Below are 19,236 nucleotides of genomic sequence, written 5' to 3' on the forward strand. Positions count from 1 at the left end.
ACAATTTAACATTATTTATTGACACACAAAAACATATTAATACAACCCATTAGTATAGTTTAGCTGCTCGATATTTGTGGGAAGCATTTGGAAATGTGAGATTACAAGCTCTCTTGGCATAGATGAGTGTGTGTGCCACAGACAAAGGAACAAACCACTCTCTGAGGAAGAGAAAGTGGGTCTTTCATGTGTCTGCCATGTTAATTAGAGGAATGATCTGCAACAGAATTGGAGACGCTGTTGCATATGGCGGTGATGTCCTTGCTGATATACATTATTAGGAGAAGTAATTAATCCCTGTAGAGACATTTAAACAGCAATAATCAGCATGCTGGTTCCTACCTGCAGTTTTAGGATGTAGCACTGTTTCTGTAACAGGAAACCTCTAGTAATGATTTTTCTGATTTTCTATACCTCAGGCAAATGTTGAAGATCATTAAAATACAGTCAGAAAAAGAATGAACAAGTATGGCTTGCCATTACGAAGCCTCTTCTCTCCAAAAAGAACATTACAAACTTTGGTTTGCAAATTTGCTCCTCAATGAACCAAGAGACTTCAGGAACAGTGGATGTGTGAGACCATAATGCACAGCAGAATACCCAACACAGGCTTTTAGTAAATTTATCTCACACCAACTCTCGAGCACCGTGGTAAAGGTGTGGGGATTTGTGCTTTATTTGCAGCTACAGGACAAGGGAACCTTGCAGTCATTCAATGAGCCATGCATGCTTCACTACCAAGAATGAGCCAAATGTAGGAGTCAAATTTGTTAGGACTATTGCGAGATGTGAGAAAATTATAAATGTGCAACAGTTATCATGCCATTCTTATAGCATAAATTGCATTGCCAGGTAGATTAACATATTAGGAAATCACATGTTGACAATATTATTGCTACATAATCAATATCAGTTTTGTTAAATTCTTATTTTCTTCACTTCCATCTTTCTTATCTGTCATTACACTGCTTCCAACTCTGTGTGACCTTAAGCATCCTGAGCACCATCATCTGTATCCACTGTGAGCATCTACTGACATGATATCAGGAAAATGTGTAATAGCAATGCTACTGCTGTATAATACAACAAAGATATCTTATCATGGGTAACACACTTTATCCCAGCTCTGTTTTTTCCTCTTCGCTAGATCCTTTCACGAACAGGGCACCAGTGCCAAACTTGCCAATTTTGGCAGTTCTCTGGCAAATGCCAGTCAAGCTCCACGATGCCGGGCAGTGGGCCCAGGGGCTACTAGAGTACTATCGGGCCCTCAGACCACCCTTATCAGAGTCTGTTTCTAATGGTTTGGTCAGAGACATTCACACCAGTGGCCCACTGGAGGTCACTTTGTGGGGCTCTGGCAGTACTCATCCTGTTCCTCCTTGCACAAAGGAGCAGATACCAGTCCTGCTGATGGGTTAAGGACCTACAACCTCCCTGTCCAGCTCTCCTAGAGTAAATGCCTGTCTCCTGGAATGTCCTCTATGCTCTTATGACTGTGCTAAGAGACACACCAAGCCTTTGGGCAATGACACGTACTGATGTACCATCCTGGTGCAGATGGACTGCCTTTGCAACCTCTGTAGGATCCAGGTATCGCCTCAGGCTACAAGTAGTGGCACTGACCTTGGTCAAATGCAAACCTACTGAAAAGCAGTAAAAAAAAAAAAGAAAACTGTTTGCGGCCTCCAAATGCAAAAACCATTCCTGTTTTTGGGGTCATCTCAGTGTTGCCCCTTTAGAGCACCTGTTGTTAATTTCATTAACACCAAAACAGCTGACACTAATAAACAACCCTCTCTACTACTGAACTGACCAGATAAAAAGTCCATACAGCAGGCCAAACATATTATTGCCAGAATATGCATGTTCAGCACTTGAAATACAGTATAATAGCGATATATCATTGTGCTCTACTGCATTCTTAATTGGAAAAGTTTTACTATATGTACTACTGGAGCTAATCAGAAGCCTGTTCAGGAATTCACTTTGTAAAGAATTTACTAGATTCTGTCTTTGTGAAAACCTCTTATTTGAATAATAAATCAAAAAACAGTCGCCCACTTTCTCACTAGGAAAGTTTAATTATTTGACATTTTTCCTCTTCCATAGACGTATGAGAAACATCCATGTGAGACTCTGTAATCTGCATAGAGGGTCTTCTTTGGGTTGTCACAGCTGTTTGAACAGTTTTTCTTTCCTACGTCTCTCTTCGCAGCACTGCTCTAGGCTACTGCAGCCTACAGCGTGTTGTCTATTGCAATAGTTTCTGAAAGTCAGTTGATGCTGTTGTGTTTCCAAGTAATGGCAACAGACAACAGACGTGTTAAAAAGTGCTCTGCACATCTTTCCAGCTCAGACAATGCAAGCACTGAATCGGCACGCACATAAAAGGATGCGTTTTCATTTTCATTGCAATTTCAAGCTAACTGCACTTTAAAAACAGGGAAATATGTAAGTTTTAAGTACTTTTTGTTTTCAAAGGGTGGTATTAACATGTACTCACTAAAACAGGAATAACAATTGTTTTCAATACAATCAGACCATTCAAAGCAATGACAGGAAATAGAGCTCAGGCTAACCAAAAACATGTCAGCAGTCAAACTGTATACACTAGTTGTAATCTGATCTCCATCAACTCCAGTAATAAAAGCAATAAAAGTCTGAAAAGACCCTCTGTAAATCCAGTGTTTTGTTCTGGACCCTTGTAGAAACAAAGGTGAGGCAGCAAGGTGGACTCCTGTGCAATCTGTCAGCATAAAGCATCCACCTGAGATACCAAAACACAGCTCCTCTTGTGACAAATAGAAAAATTAGCAGCCTTATAAGGATGTGTTTTATTCCAACAATGACCTGTGCATAGTACAATAGGTACTGTTAGTTTAAAGGCCAGACAATCCATCTGAATAAAAAGGTAACAATTCTGGGGATTTACCGTGCTGGGAAAACTATTGCCCCCTTACAAGTCACTATCCAAACCAACATTGCTTTATGTGAAGTTTTTGCCAACTTTGGCAGCAATAACTGCCATCAAGGGTTCGTGGTAACTTTAACATCACTGCAGAGGAATTTTGTCTCACTCTACTTTGCAAAATTGTTTTACTTCAGCCAAAGGGGAGGGTCTTTGAGCATGAATGGCACCTTTAAGCCATTCAGAGGTGGAGCTGTTGACCTGCTTCGGATCACTGTGCTACAGTGATCGAGCTTCAAAGGTCACTGACTGGTGGCCAGACATTCTCGGTCAGGATTTTCTGTTAGAGAGCAGCATTTGTTATTTTATTAATTACAGCAAATCGTCCAGGTCCTGAACCACAGCATCACACTACGACCACCATGTTTGATGGTTGGTACTGTGTTATTCTTTTTAAATGAAATAAAGTGTTAGTTTTAGGCCCGATGTCAGAAAATGAACACCTGTCAAAAACTTTAACTTTTGTTAAAGTCCATTGAATATTTTCTCCAACAGTCTTGGGGATCATCCGGATATTTTTTGTAAAATGTCATTTTCACCAGAATCAGAGCGTAGTGTGGCTGGTGAAACTAAAATCAGCTTTCTACAAAGATTTGTATATTCACACTTAATTCATGCCTTGACAAGTGTGGAATTACTTCCTCACATAGGGCCAGGTTGGTTCAGATAGCTTTTCCCCCTTCATAAATGAACTCATCGTTTGAAAAAAAAAAAAAAAAAAGACCGCTGCACCATCCCCTTTTGTGTTCATATAGCACAGCAGGGGCTTACATGCACTAACATATGGGCCAGGATCAGCTATACAACAAAAAACAGGGCTTTCAGGTATTATACATCATAATATTTATCAGGAGGCGTGCACACCTTTATAAAAGCAGCAATGATTTTAGAGACGCAATTGTCGCAGCCCATAATTCTAAAGTAAATGTTATTAATCACATTTAGGACAGCTGATAGTCTTCCTGGGAGTGGAAGTCCCAGCAAATTCACCCCAGAATCAGATTATACAAGGCTCATATAATCTGAAAGAAAAACCCAAGAGCTCCTTTTCAGATTCTACAGTTAGCACGTTAGATGTTAAAAGTCACGACTATACAGTTAGAAAAAAAACAAAAAACAGAAAATGTCTGGCTTGTTTGGAAGGGTTGCAAGAAGAAAACATCGTCTATCTAAAACAAATATGGCTGCATGACTTCAGCTTGCAAAGCTGCACCTAAATGAACCTCAAAACGTCTGGAACAAAATCCTTTGAAGAGAGTAGACCTTAGGAAGAATGTACAAAACTATGTTTGTGAAATCCAGACACAGCAGATACATAAAAGTACCTCAGTAGTCGAGCAAGGTAGAGGAGGAGTAATGATTTGGGATTGTTTGCAACCACAAGACCTGGGCACCTTGGAGTCATTTATTGATGCATATATGCTATGCTTTTTCATAACCAAACACTACAGAGTAAACTTTGAACCAGTTGAGAAATTAATAAACACTTAAAACATTAAACATTACAAAAACAATTAACAATGTCAATCTACAACAGAATGGCTGAAAAAGAAAAGAATCAAGGTGTTGAAATGCCCCAATCAAAGTCCCCCTCACTGAAATGAAGCAACATTGTTGTCATTGTCTTCTGCTTTATCCAGGACCAGGTCACGGGGACAGCAAACTTAGCAAAGACGCCCAGACTTCCCTCCCCCGAGACACCTCCTCCTGCTCCTCTTGGGCAGGCATTCCCAAGGCATTCCCAGGCCAGCCGAGAGACATAGTCCCTGCAGCGTGTCCTGGGCCGTCCCCTGGGCCTCCTCTCGGTGGGATGTGCCAGGAGCTCCTCCTGGGGGAGGCGTCCAATACAGATGCCTGAGCCACCTAAACTGACACCTCACGACGTGGAGGAGCAGCAGCTCTACTCCGAGCTCTTCTTAGATGGACGAGCTCCTCACCCTATCTCTAAGGGAGTGCCCAGCCGGACATTTAATTTTAGCCGCTTGTATCTGGGATCTCGTTCTTACTGTCATGACCCTAAGTTCTTCTTGAATCGCCCCCCTCCTTGAACCGCCACCTTAACGTGGTGGAGGGGTTTGAGTGCTCGACTGATCCTAGAGGCTATGTTATCCGGGGCTTAAATGCCCCTGGTAGAGTCTCCCATGGCAAACAGGCTCTGGGTGACGGGTCAGACAAAGAGTGGTTCAGAGACCTTCATAAAGCAACGTTTCACAGAACAAAACTCCTCAACAATAATGTAAGACACTGATTGTCAGGAGGTATCTACAGAGAGATGGGTAAACAAGCTGCTGGAGGACTATTGGATGAGATGTTTGAAGTTTTTTCAATGTCTGTAGCACATTACCATTCAAATGTTGTTTGCTTAAATATCTATGTTTAAAAAAAGCAAACATTAACCTTTAATTAATCCAATTTTAAGTACATTTAGGCTTTTCTGAGTGACACATTTGTGAATAACATTAGGACACACAGTCCATCTTTACATTTTTAACCTCTAAATCTTTTAATCTTTTAATCTTCAGACTTATTTTTCAGCCCCCCTCTTCCTCTATCTCCACACTCTCCACCATTTCTCTTTCTTTATCTCTCCAGTTTTTAGGTAGGTTTCTGTTACATTTGATATGCGAACAACTTGAAGCGTGAAGTCTCCCTGATTTTTACTTCCAAATAGGATCCCATTTCCACGGTTGGGTGGGATGAAAGTGTTCGGTCGCAGTCATGAAGAGGGATGTGCACAGGCTGCTGCCTAGGTGATAATGAGAGATCATCAATCAGCAGTGTTCTCCAGCTGTTTCTCTCAAATCCACTGTACATTAAAGGGCCCTGACATAATGTTTACTAGTCAGGGTGGAGAGACACAATACTTTATAGGTTTTCTAATAACTCTGAATAACCCAACCCGCAACTTGGAATGCTCTTTCATAAATTGGTCGAGTTGGCCTCATGTGAAAGCTAGAGCTTTATCCTGACTGCTCCCGGCTAGCACCAGCAAACCAAGTAGACGATTTCAATGCTGTTGGGGGCACAGCCACCATGTGCACTGCATGTTCCTACTACTCTGGCTATGAGCAAAACAATCTTGACAATCAGCTGAAATATACAACACATACTCTCCACGCCTTTACATGCACATAGAGATCGGTATGCATAGTGCTCATCGTAAAAGAGCTAGCGTGCAGTGCGCACACCTCCAAATTGCACATATAGACTGGCTGCTGGGAGACAGAAATAAGCTCAGTCATTCAGGCTCTAGCTAGAATGCAAAACATGTGTCACAACACTAGCAAGAAGACCTGGCACAGTATTTAGTAATGAGGGAGGAGGAGAATGTAGGAATAGAAGCAGGAGGAAGAAACATCATATGGTTAGTAATAAGATTCATAAGAGCCAGAGCTTGACCAACACAACAACTATAGGCCTAAAAACCTAATCTCACAGTAATCAGTAAAATAAAGCACACAAATGGATCTAGAAATTTGTCTACATGATTCGTTTTGACTGCACTCACCGAGATTTGAACGAATCTGATGGAATCTGATTGAAAAACCGGGGGTGTTTTCTTCTTCACAGTAAAGCTGAAACTGATGGTGATTTGAGACATTTTGTTCACAGAAACCTCTCTTATGGACAGAAAAATTCAGTATACTTTGAGGAAACATCCAAGAGCAAGCATGACACATATGGGGGTAGCATGTGGTAGAATAGTTGGAAAAACCTACCCACCAGGTGCTAGGGGTGTAGCGGCATCATGATTGCCTTCACACTGAAATGAGGATTTCCTAATATGATGCTATCCAGGAACATCTGACCATTTTGTGAAGGACCTGGAGACCACAGGATATTCTTAATCCTTCGTAAAGGTGGCCTTATCAAACAGCTGGTGACAGTTAGTCACAATTTCAGTCTGTTGTTGCTTAAAAATAAATAGAACTATAACCTACCTCCCCAAAATGAAAATATCTTTGCTTTTGAGAACCTGCAGTGAAATACTATGACACATGTGGTGTGACATAGTGAAAACCGTATTTGATTCTTCAGATGAAAATAAACATAGAAGAATGTAATGTTAAAGTCATTCCAGATGCCAAGGAACTCCCAGTCCAATTAGGTTGGTTTAACATCTTGGAGATGAAAAACATGCGGATATATAAATGATATGAAATTAAAAACAAACATGGTGCACCATCCAGACTTCTCTGACTAGTAGATTTGAATTGTTGCATAAGGGTGAAAGCCATTACTGGACTGTATCCTGCCAACGCAGCATTTTAATTTGCGACAGAGTCCTTTGTTTTTTGTGTGGAAAAAAGAAAAGTGGTATAAAACCTCTCAAGACTGCAGATGAAACAGCACAAGCTAAACTGCTTTCAGAGATTTTAACTAAAGCTACAGCATTCATTTAAACTGAACCTTGCTTGAATAAATAGCATAAAAGAAATGTAGATGGAAGTCTACAGCCTGATCTTCGTCTCCGCGTCGGATTCATGCGAATGCAGCAAAATCTGCTGTTAATCAAGATGCCTTGTATATAATAATAACATGGGAACCAGGATAACATCAAAGTAAGGTTTAGAAAAAGACTGCAGATTGCAGACTCTAGAGCAGAATGAAAATTAATGGCAATTGGACAAAACTAAATCTGTTACATTCAACTGATGCTTGAAATGTAATTATTTAAATATTAGAAGTTAATAACCATCATGGAAATAATAAAGCTGAGGGACTTGAGAAGGTGATATATTTTTCTCATGCTTTGTTTTTTTTTTGCCTGTCTACAGAACATTTGTGCATATTGGAGCCAGGTCAGCTCATTTAAGGAAGTGCAGATTCCCACCTGGTGGCAGGGCATCGATGGTGTGGGTCTTTTCATCGGAGTGCTGAGATCTGCCTCGGCTCGACGAGTAACTGGAGCCCCACTCATCCTGAAAGCAAATGAAAAGACAGACATTTCCACTTAGACTTTTCTCAAAACACATCAGCCAAAATATTACTGCAGCATCCAGATCCACCAACATCTAGCAGAAATCAGATCATTGTAAGAGTAAAGTAAAAAATTATGAAGAGCAGCAGATTATATGCAAACGTCCTTTGGATTTTTCAAATAATGCAACGGTTTTGGTTTAAAAAAAATTTTTTAAGTGAAAAATATATACATTTAGCTATTCTTTATGAGAATCTAAACAGACCCAAGAAGCTTGTGATAAAACAGAATTTGAAGGAAAAATACAGTGTCTCTGAAAATATTCATACTTCTTCAACCTTCTGACATTCTGTTTCCAACTTCCGCGTATTTTATTGAGATTTTGTGTGATAGACCATCAGAAAGCAGTGCATAATTGACAAGTGGAGGGAAAATGATGAACAGCTTTCAAAATTATCTATGAATAATGTCAAAAGAATAGTGCACATAACTTAAGCTCAGATTAAACGGAGCGGTCCTGTAAAAATCAAAATTTCTCTCAGTTGCCACATGTTCTCAATGAGATTTAGGTCAAGGCCTTTCTGACACTTGAATGTACTGTGGTCTAAACAATTTCATTGTAGCTCCAGATGTATGTTTATGGTTCTAGTTCTGCTGGAAGGGGAATCTCTGCCCCAGTCCCAAGTCTTTTGCAGCTTCTAACAAGTCTTCTTCCAGGATTGATTAGCTCCATCCATCTTCACATCAACTCTGAGCAGCTGACCAACAGCATGATGCTGCCACCTCCATGTTTCATGCTGGGGATGGTGTTTTTAGGATGCTGCTTTGTTTAATTTTGGTCTCATCTGACTTGGGCCTCTCCTTCCACACGTTTACTGTTGGCTCTACATAGCTGGTAGCAAGTTGCAGAGGGCATATCGTATGACTTTCTGTTAACACTAGCTTTCTTCTTGCCAGTCTTCCATAAAGGCCAGATTTGTAGATTCCATGATTAATACTTGTCCTATCAACATAATCTCCCACCTGAGCTGTGGATCACTGCAGCTCTCCTAGAGTTACCAGTGGCATCTGATTAACGCTGTCCGTGCTAGGCCTGTTAGTGTCGATACATGGCCATGTGTCTTGATAGGTTTACAGTTCTGGCACACCATTTCCATTTCTGGATTGAAGACTGCTTCATGTTCCTTTACTTGTGTAACATTTAAGATATAATGTGATAACCTAACCCTGCTTTAAACTTGGCCCCAACCTTCTCCCTGACCTGTCTGCTGTGCTTCTTGGTCTTCATGATGCCGTTTGTTCTCTAATGCTCCCTAAAAAATCTCAGAGGCCTTCACACAAAAGCTCTGCATTTATACCGAGATTACTAGGCAGAAGGCAGTTGTTTGCACTGGATTTAATTAGGGGTTATCACAGTAAAGGGGGCTGGATGCAAATGCATGGCTCACTTTTCAGATTTTGTAAAACAAAAAGATAATCTCAAACAGTGTGTTTCCATCCAACCCTGCAGTTCTTTTCCTATGTGTCAATCAGGGAGACTTTTCATTGGCTTGAAATATTTCTTCATACAGATCATCAGTATTTTACAAATTTTTATTTAAGCTCTGACAATTTCAGGAGAAAACTTCTCTTTTGGAGCCATTTAATACTCCCCTATACTATGAATCATTCAAGCATAAAGAGTTTGGCGCCCCAGACTCCGGACTATAATTAAAAATAAATCATCCCATTCTGTCATGACTTCATTCATCTACCCCTCAGTCAGTAAATTCGTTATGTTTCTCCTCATATATGGTTTAAAACAGTCATGGAAACAGATTAAATCCGCTTTTGCTTCACCAAAAATCCACACAACTTTTTAAGCTTCACTTATCCCTTACTGAGTTTTATTGCAAGACACCCATACATGTTCCTTTACCGTCTACCATTACAGAGTCATCCATATTTGCATCCACATTAAAACCCAGCGGATCAATAACCAGAGAGACAGAGCAATTAGTACCATTCATTCCCTGTTCAACCTGCTGCCCTCGCTTTAATAAAACTCCTGTTGAACTGTCTTTTTTTTTTTTAACTATGTAGTTCGTTTTCACCTTCACCCTCTTCCAAATGCCTTATTGATCCATTCTTTTTCTTTTTACTGCTAGAGGACGATTAAATGCTGCCACCGCAGTGTTCAGCAGGTATTTACTTACACCTCAGATAAATTATTTTCTTCTCTTTATTCAGTTTAATCCTTTTTAAGCCTTTCCTATGCCACTTGAAGAAATAAAATGCATTGTGATTCTGTGTCTGAGTATAATGTCCTGTTCTGTGGAAAGAGCCTGAGCCACCTCAGTCCTGAAGAACCATATTTTCCAACTCTGGAAGCACAATTCAAAACAACCATACATTTAAAGGTTTACACAAACATAATGACTGTGAGTGTTTGGAAAGGATGAGTCAGTCAGATGGTAAACGCTCAGCGTGGGATGGAAATTAAAGCTGTTATTATTCTTCAGGCTCAGCCGTTTTAAGGAAAAACAGGACAAACTAGAAACTTTCATGGCTGACAATAATAAACCAATGATAAAAAGTCTCCTGATATTGTTGTTGGTGAGAGTAGTGCAATAATAATTTATTTCATACATTACATAGATCTATTACACAGAGATTGATTTTTTAAAGTATTTATTTCTAATTATTTGATGATTGTGGCTTAGAGTTAATGAAAACCACAAAAAGATCAATCAAAAACAGGACTTTTAGAAGATCAAACACAAACTATAAACAGTATGTATGGCCAAACCTTTCACTGTATGCTGTCCACCCCTATTTTTTTTGTTTCTGTGTTTTGTTTAAATATTCGAAATGTTTAATATATAGAAATGTTTGACAAAAAATGTCTGTATTAAATAAACTTCTGTATTTGATTAATGTAACATTCTAAATTTCAGATTAACTCAAGTTTAACTGTAAGCCGTATTCTTCAAAATGAACAGAAATAAACCCCTCAAATATAATATTAATATAATATATGCTTTTGACTTTGCGAACTGAATAAAATTGAGATTAATTACCTTTTTAGTGATATTCTAATTTTTTGACTTCCACCTGAAAATGTATTTTGTGTCTGTGTTCAACTATTTTTAAGGCACCGGGGTACAAATCTCTTAAGATGAAGTTTTCCTTTGTCCATCCAAAAGCTGATCTGTCTATTTAAATCCCTGGAAGTTTCCCAGCCCACAGCTCAGCCAAACTACACAGCAAACTGCAAATTAAACCTTTGTTGTAGAAACAACGCCTCTCATTCAAACATCCTCCAAGACTCATAAAATATTTGCGCTACTGCAAAACCCCGAAGTGCAAAGCAGTTATTTAGAAATGTGCAGATTTAAACAGAAAATTCAGTTCTGGAATGCAGCTTTCAAGAAAGATCTTTACCGCCTTTAACTTGGAAAAGAGAAAGAGAAAAACCTGTATGTCTTTCTCCCATGCAGCAAGTTATCAGTTGAGGAGCATGAATTAGGAGCCCTTTTTTCCCCACGTATAGAAGGAAAAGCCCAGCTGTGACTAATAACATTAACTCTGCTCTTGTTGATTGTCAGTAAATGATGACTGTGTAAAAACAAGCCTGGAGCATTAACACCGAGACCCTGAGAGTGACGCAGCTAAATGGCATTCAACCACGTCAAATTAATTATTTACTCCTCCTGCTGCGACGTACAGTCTGCCTCTAAAGCCGCTAAGAGTCAGACCCGCAATCCAGAAGCAAAACCGCTGCACATTAAAAACCTCAATCAACTCTAAGAGCTTCCCGCCATCATCAGCGACTCGTTTGACTGAAGTACTGAAGCCTAATTGGATGAGGTGGCTGTGGCTCACGAGCTGCAGCAGTTAAGAGTCCTGTAATCACTGGATCAGTGGTACAGACTGTTAACGTAATGAAACTGACCAAAGAAGATCCAGCCAGAGAAAAGAGAGGAAATATAAAAAGCATAACATCCTTTATGTGTGCTCAGTGCTCATGTCTGAGATTTCTGGGAATCGTAGCTCAGCACAGAAAACATGGGAAAAATGCAGCACTTTAAAAACATCTGGATGCTGTAAATACTACTGATTCAATCAGTAGGGGGCAAAAACAGGGAGCAGATGCAGAGAAGTTATTTTTTACATGAATCACATGAACAGAGCAGACCTCATCTGCCTCTGAAACAACAAGCCTGATTGACACGATGATCTGATATGAAGAAAACCAGCTCACTCGTGAAATATCAGAAAGAAAAATCTAACAGCATTTAAAAAATCCTGCATCCTGCTGCAGTCACGTTTCGCTTAGAAGTTGGGAAGTTGAATCTCTCATCATTTTTGACCTCTGAAAATCAAAAAAGAAACATGACCTCAAAACCGGTCTACTTGTTTATTTATTGAAAAGTATTGAAAAGGTTTTCCTCAGCCGTTACATACTGATCTTATAGCCTGTAATACTCTATGATGCCTTTTCTAACCTGTCATCAAATAACCAACAAAGGTGGGAAACTACTTAGACATGCAGAAGAAGGTGAATTGGTCTAATAAGACCACGGCAAAGCATTTCATCCCACATATAAAACGTTATGTTTGGTCGCAACTGTGACTGGTCGTGACTCTGAACACATTGAAATTTGGTGGTGGCAGTGTCATGCTGTTGGGATTCTTTTCTTCAGCAGTGACAGAGAAGCTACTCAGAGTTAGTAGAAAGATGGTAGGAGCTTAATATAGGACAATCCTGAGAGAAGATCTGTTAGAAGCTAAAAAAACATCTCAGTGAACCTTCTCTGCAGATTTGGTACTACTCCACTCACAATGAAGCTTAGTCTACTTCTAATCTGTTTCCATCTTCTAATCTTTTTATTTTAGTATGTTTCTGCAGAGACACTAAACCTTGAGGTCAAACTTAAATTAATGCTCTATTTTTACTTGATTTTGTGGCCAAAACAAATACCAGTAGAAATATGATTTTAGAGCCACTGAATTAACAAAGAGGTTAAATAAGAAAATACATTTTGGAACATTTTTGTTTTAACTGAATAGGAAAGCTGGTGTAAAGAATAAAAACATTGCCTGCTCAGGTTTGCTTGTACCATACAAAGGCATGCAGACAGAAGAATAAAAATTTAAATCAGATCTGCTCCATAGTGAAAACAAATTAGATGCAACCACTTCAAAAAAAAATCCCTCCCAGTATTTTTAAAGTCAGCCTCTAGAAACTAATATTAAAAATCCCAGTGCTAACGTCTGTGGCCAAGAACTCTAACAATAAGTTGCCTCTTATTTAATCTGTTTTGCACATTTATGGCCTTGGATCATTGTTTTCATATCTCCTTTCAGGTTGCCAGGATTTTCCTCCTTTTTTTCTTATTGTCTCGCTGAGGTGTTGGTTTATCTCTCTGCTTTGGTGTTGGTTTGACACAAAAAGAAGAATAAAAAATCATGTAGCCTGATGGAAAAAGATCCATTCAAACCAGAGGATTGAAAGAAGGAAAATTACTAATTATTATGCACTCATATGTCAGAAATATTTCCCGTTTCAGGCTGACTGTAACCAAATTAAATGCCTAAACCTTTTTTTCCTTTACCAAGTGAAGGATGAGCACAGTACTCAGCTGAATTTCCACAGCAGTTTTCAAGACAACAAGATGGTCGCAAGGATCCGGCATATGTGTGTGTTCTTTTAACAACTAAATTTGCAAATGACAGGATCTGTGTGCTCAACATACCAGCAGACTGTCTGCGAGTTTATCTGTCATCTTGTTTTATCTGAGCCTCCAGCAGTCAGAATAATCCACACTAATCTGATCACATCCGCTGATAGATTACCGGAGATACAAGTCAAGAGTTCACCAGCAAGAGACAGAACCTGCACACAGCACTCAGAGGCCAGAGAATTGGACATGTCCTGCTGCCCAGCGTCACACCCAGCTCAAAACAACTTCAGTTTAGAGTCAAAAAGCGGTGAGAAGAAAGCTGCTGCTGAAAGAAAGCTAATAGAGGTCCCGTTTGCAGTCTGCCAAAAAAAACATACAAACATGTGAAAGACTGAACTGTCTGGCCATGAGACGTGCCTTCAAACATGGTGGTGGTAGGATGATGCTGTGGGGTCCGAGTCAACACAGCACTCTGAGATGTGGCATACGATTAAACCCAGATAGTTACATTCGCTGCATAAAAAGACAGCTTCTACTCACTGTGTGACATTAAATCACACTAAACGTTTCTTATTTTAGGTCCGGTAGGATTACCAAAAGTATTTTAACTTGTAAAATACCAAAATGAGAATTTATTTAAAGAAAATATATGACTATGAGAAAAAAAGGTAGGTTTCTTTATAGAGTGCATACAAAGGCTTGGTTTTAACAGTATACGACTGCTGAACATTCACACTCAACCCAAATAAATCGGATTAATTCAGATTAAATCATGTCTGAAATGACAAGTTGTGCCAATGATGGGATTTGCTCTGTGGATTAAATCCATCACAACAGCACTAAAAGACAAACAGGGCATGGCAGGAGATAAACTGTAAGGTCGCAACAACAATTAGGTGGACAAAGGTGCCCAGTAATGCTACCAAGTAAATGTTGGACATACGTTTTTTTTGCATTTCTATTATTTTTCAGGATTGCAAATTAATTATCAGTATCCAATTGAGTACACTGTTAATATAAATGTTGAACAGAGGAAAAAATAAGAATTGCATTTTTTAAATTTGACAACCAAACTTCTATCCAGAGAATAATTTTAGTCCTTTAGTCCTTCAGTCAGTGCACTGTGAATCTCACCCAGACTTCTAAATGGGTTTTGCTTCACACTCCTGTAAATTATTTGGTCATCCCTGTTTCTTTTTTTTTAAACCATTTTTTCCATTCACTTAACTTTCCAATAATTTGCTTGAATACAGCACCCTGAATGGTGAACTTCTTGAAGAATTACATTTTGTAGCCTTGTGGAGAGTCACTTACTGCTGAAAATGGCCAACAGTCAAGTTAGCAGGTTTAGGACATAACATGTCCATGAAGTAATTTTTCAGTTTTTCTGTCAGTTTTATATAATTTCTGAAAACTAAATGGTTTGGGTTTCATTAGCTGTAATAATTGTTTTATTGTAAAAACAATTTATTATGATCATAAATGCTTGAAATCTAGCACTCAGTGAGTAAGAAATCTACACAAGTTTCACGTTTTGAACTGATTAACTGGAACAAAAACTTTTTAATGATGTTCTATTTTTTTTTATTCAAACAAGCACAAAAGGTTGGTAGGTCATCTTCATTAAATGCAAAACTATTTTTTTCATCTGGAAAGAAAACTATTCAAAAGTGGTTTAATGAAAAAGCAATGCAACTGCAGTCTGAAGCAGTTTAAAGCACTTCTAAGGCTTGAAATCTCCACAGACATGATTTGTTTAGCACCCATAACCAACATTAAAAAGTACATGACGACCAGCAAATGTTTACACTTTAAATACTCTCCATTAACACATTCACATTATCACCATTAGCTCCAAAATGTTGACTGAAGATGATAGTTTAAGAGCCTAATTTAATGTGTCATATGTGTTAATAATAACTAAGCCCACAGAGGGAAGTTATCATGTGCCATCTGTTGACGACGAAGGCCGAGTGCTGTTTCTGATCCTGTTCTGTATCTGTTCCACTGAGGTTCAAGTCCTGACGACATCCAGCACTGTCTCCAGACCCACTCTGAGCCTGCCGATATCCAGCCTGAGGCCAACTCTGCCCTCTCAGAGGAGTGAGAAGATGGTAAATCTCACAGAGGCTCAAAGCGCATTCACAGATCTATGTCTCCCAGTGAGAATCAAACCACAGCTTTCCTGGGAAAAGGGTTCTTAAAATAAGATGTGTCTGGGGTTTTTCTCCTTGCCACTTGAACTGAACGGAGGATGTTTTTAGCGGGTCTGTCTGCTCAGATAAACATCAAAAACGTCTCAGAAATGTCTTTTTACCACAAGTAAAAAAACATCATGAGCCACCTTGCATCACAAAGCGTGGAAAACAGATCATTTCAACAACCATCAACCCTCTGTCTCGTAACTCCTCATTTCAGCCAATTTAAGATGAATCTACAGAAATCAATAGTTCTCTTTGGCTATTACCCCATCATCATTAACTTCAGAACCTCAGATGACACTTCTTACTAAACAAAGCACGCTAACGTCAGTGTTCACAGAACTTACTCTTTGAGTAGATGAAATTTCTCAGAGAAGTAAAGATTGCACAACAAAGTTACTGCTGGAAAAGAGTCTGCTGCAATGCAAGCATGGAAAAAATCACAAGCACATGCAGGTATACAACTAGGACAAGGAAGATTTTGAAGACTTAACATTTATTCCCCCACTGCACGGTGGTGCAGTTGGTAGCACTATTGCCTTGCAGCAAGAAGGTCCTGGGTTCAATTCCCGACCGGGGGTCTTTCTAAATGGAGTTTGCATGTTCTAACCGTGCATGCGTGGGATCTCACCAGGTACTTTGGCTTCCTCCCACAGTCCAAAGACATGCCTGTTAGGTTAATTGGTCATTCTAAATTGCCCTTAGGTGTATGAATGAGTGTGTGCACAGTTGTTTGTGTGTTGCCCTGCGATGGACTGGTGACCTGTCCAGGGTGTACCCCGCCTCTTGCCGATAGACTGCTGGAGATAGGCACCAGCTCCCCCGTGACCCACTATGGAATAAGCAGTAGAAAATGACTGACTGACTGACATTTATCTGTGGTTATCTGCCTAGATCGCCCAGAGTCCTAAGCCCTGTCTTATTCTCTCTGCTCTTCAGCTCACAGGTTTTCTGAAGGACTTAGCTCTGGGCGCTACAATGGCTGTAAAAAATGTGTTTTTCTAGGTTGCTTTGACATATTTTTTATATCATTAACCTGGTGGAGGTTCAAGTGATGACCCGTTTCAATTGTCTAGTGTAATCCAAGGGCTGCACAGAGGGCCAATTGTTAACACCGCTGCCTTGCAGCAAGAAGATCCTAGGTTCAAATCCTAAATTACTAATTGAAGTTTGCAAGACTTCTAAACATGAAGTAGAACTTACAAAAATACTGCAATCAACTGAAACTATTAGAGTCCTGTAGAAAAATAAAATTTACTCAAAGAAGTTTAGAGTTTTCTAAATGTGTCAGTGAGAAAGTATGCTGTGGCAGTAAAAGCAAAATTTTATTAAAAAGTTTTTACAAATCTTCATCAGAGGTGCCAGTAAGTCTGGAAGGAACAGCAGATGTGAAGGACTGGGAATATTTACCCAAAGCTGACTTTGCTGTTAGACGACAAACAAGCTGTAGAGCCTAACCTTCAGCCTGTGCCCTTATGGTAATTTATTATTATCTGAAACGGGAGCGGAGAAAAGAAAAAAAAAAAAAACTGGGAGCGGGGCATGCATTTTCTGCTTAAAGATGTGACAGCTCTGTCTCTGTGAGCGAATCAGGCTCCAAGTGTTCACACTGTGACCCTGTTAATATCCCCCATTCAGGCTCCGCGCCATGACGTGAGCCCCTCCAACTCATTCTGAAATTTGTTTGTACAAGAGAAGAAAGAATCTAGAACAAGTCAAATTTTTTCCTCCTCTTTAATCACAACTCTGTCCTGAGGCCTACAAACACACTGAGAACACACTATAACACAGAGCATCTTCTGCCAGCGGCTCAACTTGAGAGATGAAAGAGGGGAAAAGAAGCTTGTTGCTGGAAACAAGGCCTCGAAAACAGCCATAAGTGGGGTGTCATTACGCAGTGGGACACCGAGGTTATGTGAAGGGGTGGAGGAGGCAGATGAAGGCTGCTGGCGGTTGCCCTCATTTTGCACAATGTGCTTTTGAGCTTTAACCTGCCGCATCCAACTGTGTTTGTGCCCCTTTGGCAGCAAATTTAAATGGGATAAAATGTCAACTTACAGATGACTGAGCTTTTCCTCCCTTCTTCCTCCACCTTCTAAGTTAATTTTATTTTAACACATCTCTCATCAATTCTGCTCAGCTTTCCTCCCTTCGGCTCTTCTCCCCTCTGCATGCCACCTTCGCCCTCTCATCGTTTCACTCCCTGATTCAGCTTTCATCAGGATGCTGCAGCATCCACTGCTACCTGATAAGCAGCAAAATGGTATGAAAAACACATTAACATATCCTGAGAGGGAGAACAAAAAGATTTGAAAACATCTTCGCAAACCACATCATGTCAGATTTTACTTTATATAACTGCTCCTAGTTAAATATTGCTGCAGGTAAATACAGCAGAACAATGTGCACCTTTTCACCCGTCGTGAGCAAAATGAGGAGGAGAAGGAAATAACAGACCTGAGAAAAAGTGGGAAGCACTCAAGCATTTCTAGGTATATCATGCAGGTGCAAGAACATGTTAAACCAATTGGACTGTGTGATAAGTGTGTTGTAAGTAGAGGTAATTCCTCTTTGTGTTCATCTACAATTCAAATGATCCTCGAGAGTTTAAAGCAAAATGCATGATGGAAAAAGAAAAGAAGATAACGGTGGGACAAGTTGAGAAACAGCCATAGATTTGTTTCAGCTGCAGGATGCTGTGGTTCTGAGTAGGTTTGGGTGAATCTTGCCACCCTGAAACCATGCATGCAAAAACATCACAGAATGTTATGCAGTAGTTTACGATGAAACTGCACATCTGTTGCGCATACGGTCTAATCTGAATATGTACATTTATAACTGTGTATATGTTCATTTATTTAGTTCAGTGACGATAAAAACCTTCACCCTTCTAAATATATGACAAATGAATTGGATCAAGTTATTGCAAATTTGCTACTTTCCTCCTGCAGGACCTGGCCAGGTAGTTTTAACACTAAAATATTTTGATAAAATAATAATTTTATTGCTAAAATAGTGACAGACAGCATTTGAACCAGCTTGTTTTATTAATTATTGACTTTGAATTTCCTCATTGTCAATGAAAATATAAATCTGCAAAAGTTGAGATGAGCGTGAGAAATAAATCCCAACCTTCACACTATAAAGATTTGTCAATGCATATTTTTTCAGCAACGTGAAGAGTTTATCACACTGCCACATTTTCAGGCTTAATACTTAGCACTGTTTGAATAAAGAGTAAAATAAAGAACACACTGTTAAATGTGTGAATGGCTGTCACTAAGTCATGTGATTGTTGAAGGTTAAAGGCTGGGCAGCCTTATCTTTAGAAGAGGAATAAAGCATCTGATTTTAAAATGATGTTTTGCCTGGAAAGATAACAAACAAACAAACACACATTGTTAATTTTAATCAGAGGAATGTCTTTGCCATCGTTTCTATTAACAACCGTTTTTTTATTGAGGTAAACTACTCATA

General features: G+C 39.4%; 1 protein-coding gene across 2 annotated transcripts in view; it reads right to left on the reverse strand.

The window, feature by feature from the left end:
* The window catches only part of galnt2 (UDP-N-acetyl-alpha-D-galactosamine:polypeptide N-acetylgalactosaminyltransferase 2), a 78,637-nt gene that overhangs the window by 32,274 nt on the left and 27,127 nt on the right, over positions 1–19,236 (reverse strand). For both annotated transcript variants that reach the window (XM_047362791.1, XM_047362792.1), the window contains exon 2: positions 7,806–7,893. In XM_047362791.1, coding sequence (XP_047218747.1) covers positions 7,806–7,893 — 88 coding nt within the window. The remainder of the gene's footprint in view (positions 1–7,805; positions 7,894–19,236) is intronic.

This window comes from Girardinichthys multiradiatus, chromosome 4 (genome assembly GCF_021462225.1).
Source record: "Girardinichthys multiradiatus isolate DD_20200921_A chromosome 4, DD_fGirMul_XY1, whole genome shotgun sequence".
NCBI classification, from domain to species: Eukaryota; Metazoa; Chordata; class Actinopteri; order Cyprinodontiformes; family Goodeidae; genus Girardinichthys; species Girardinichthys multiradiatus.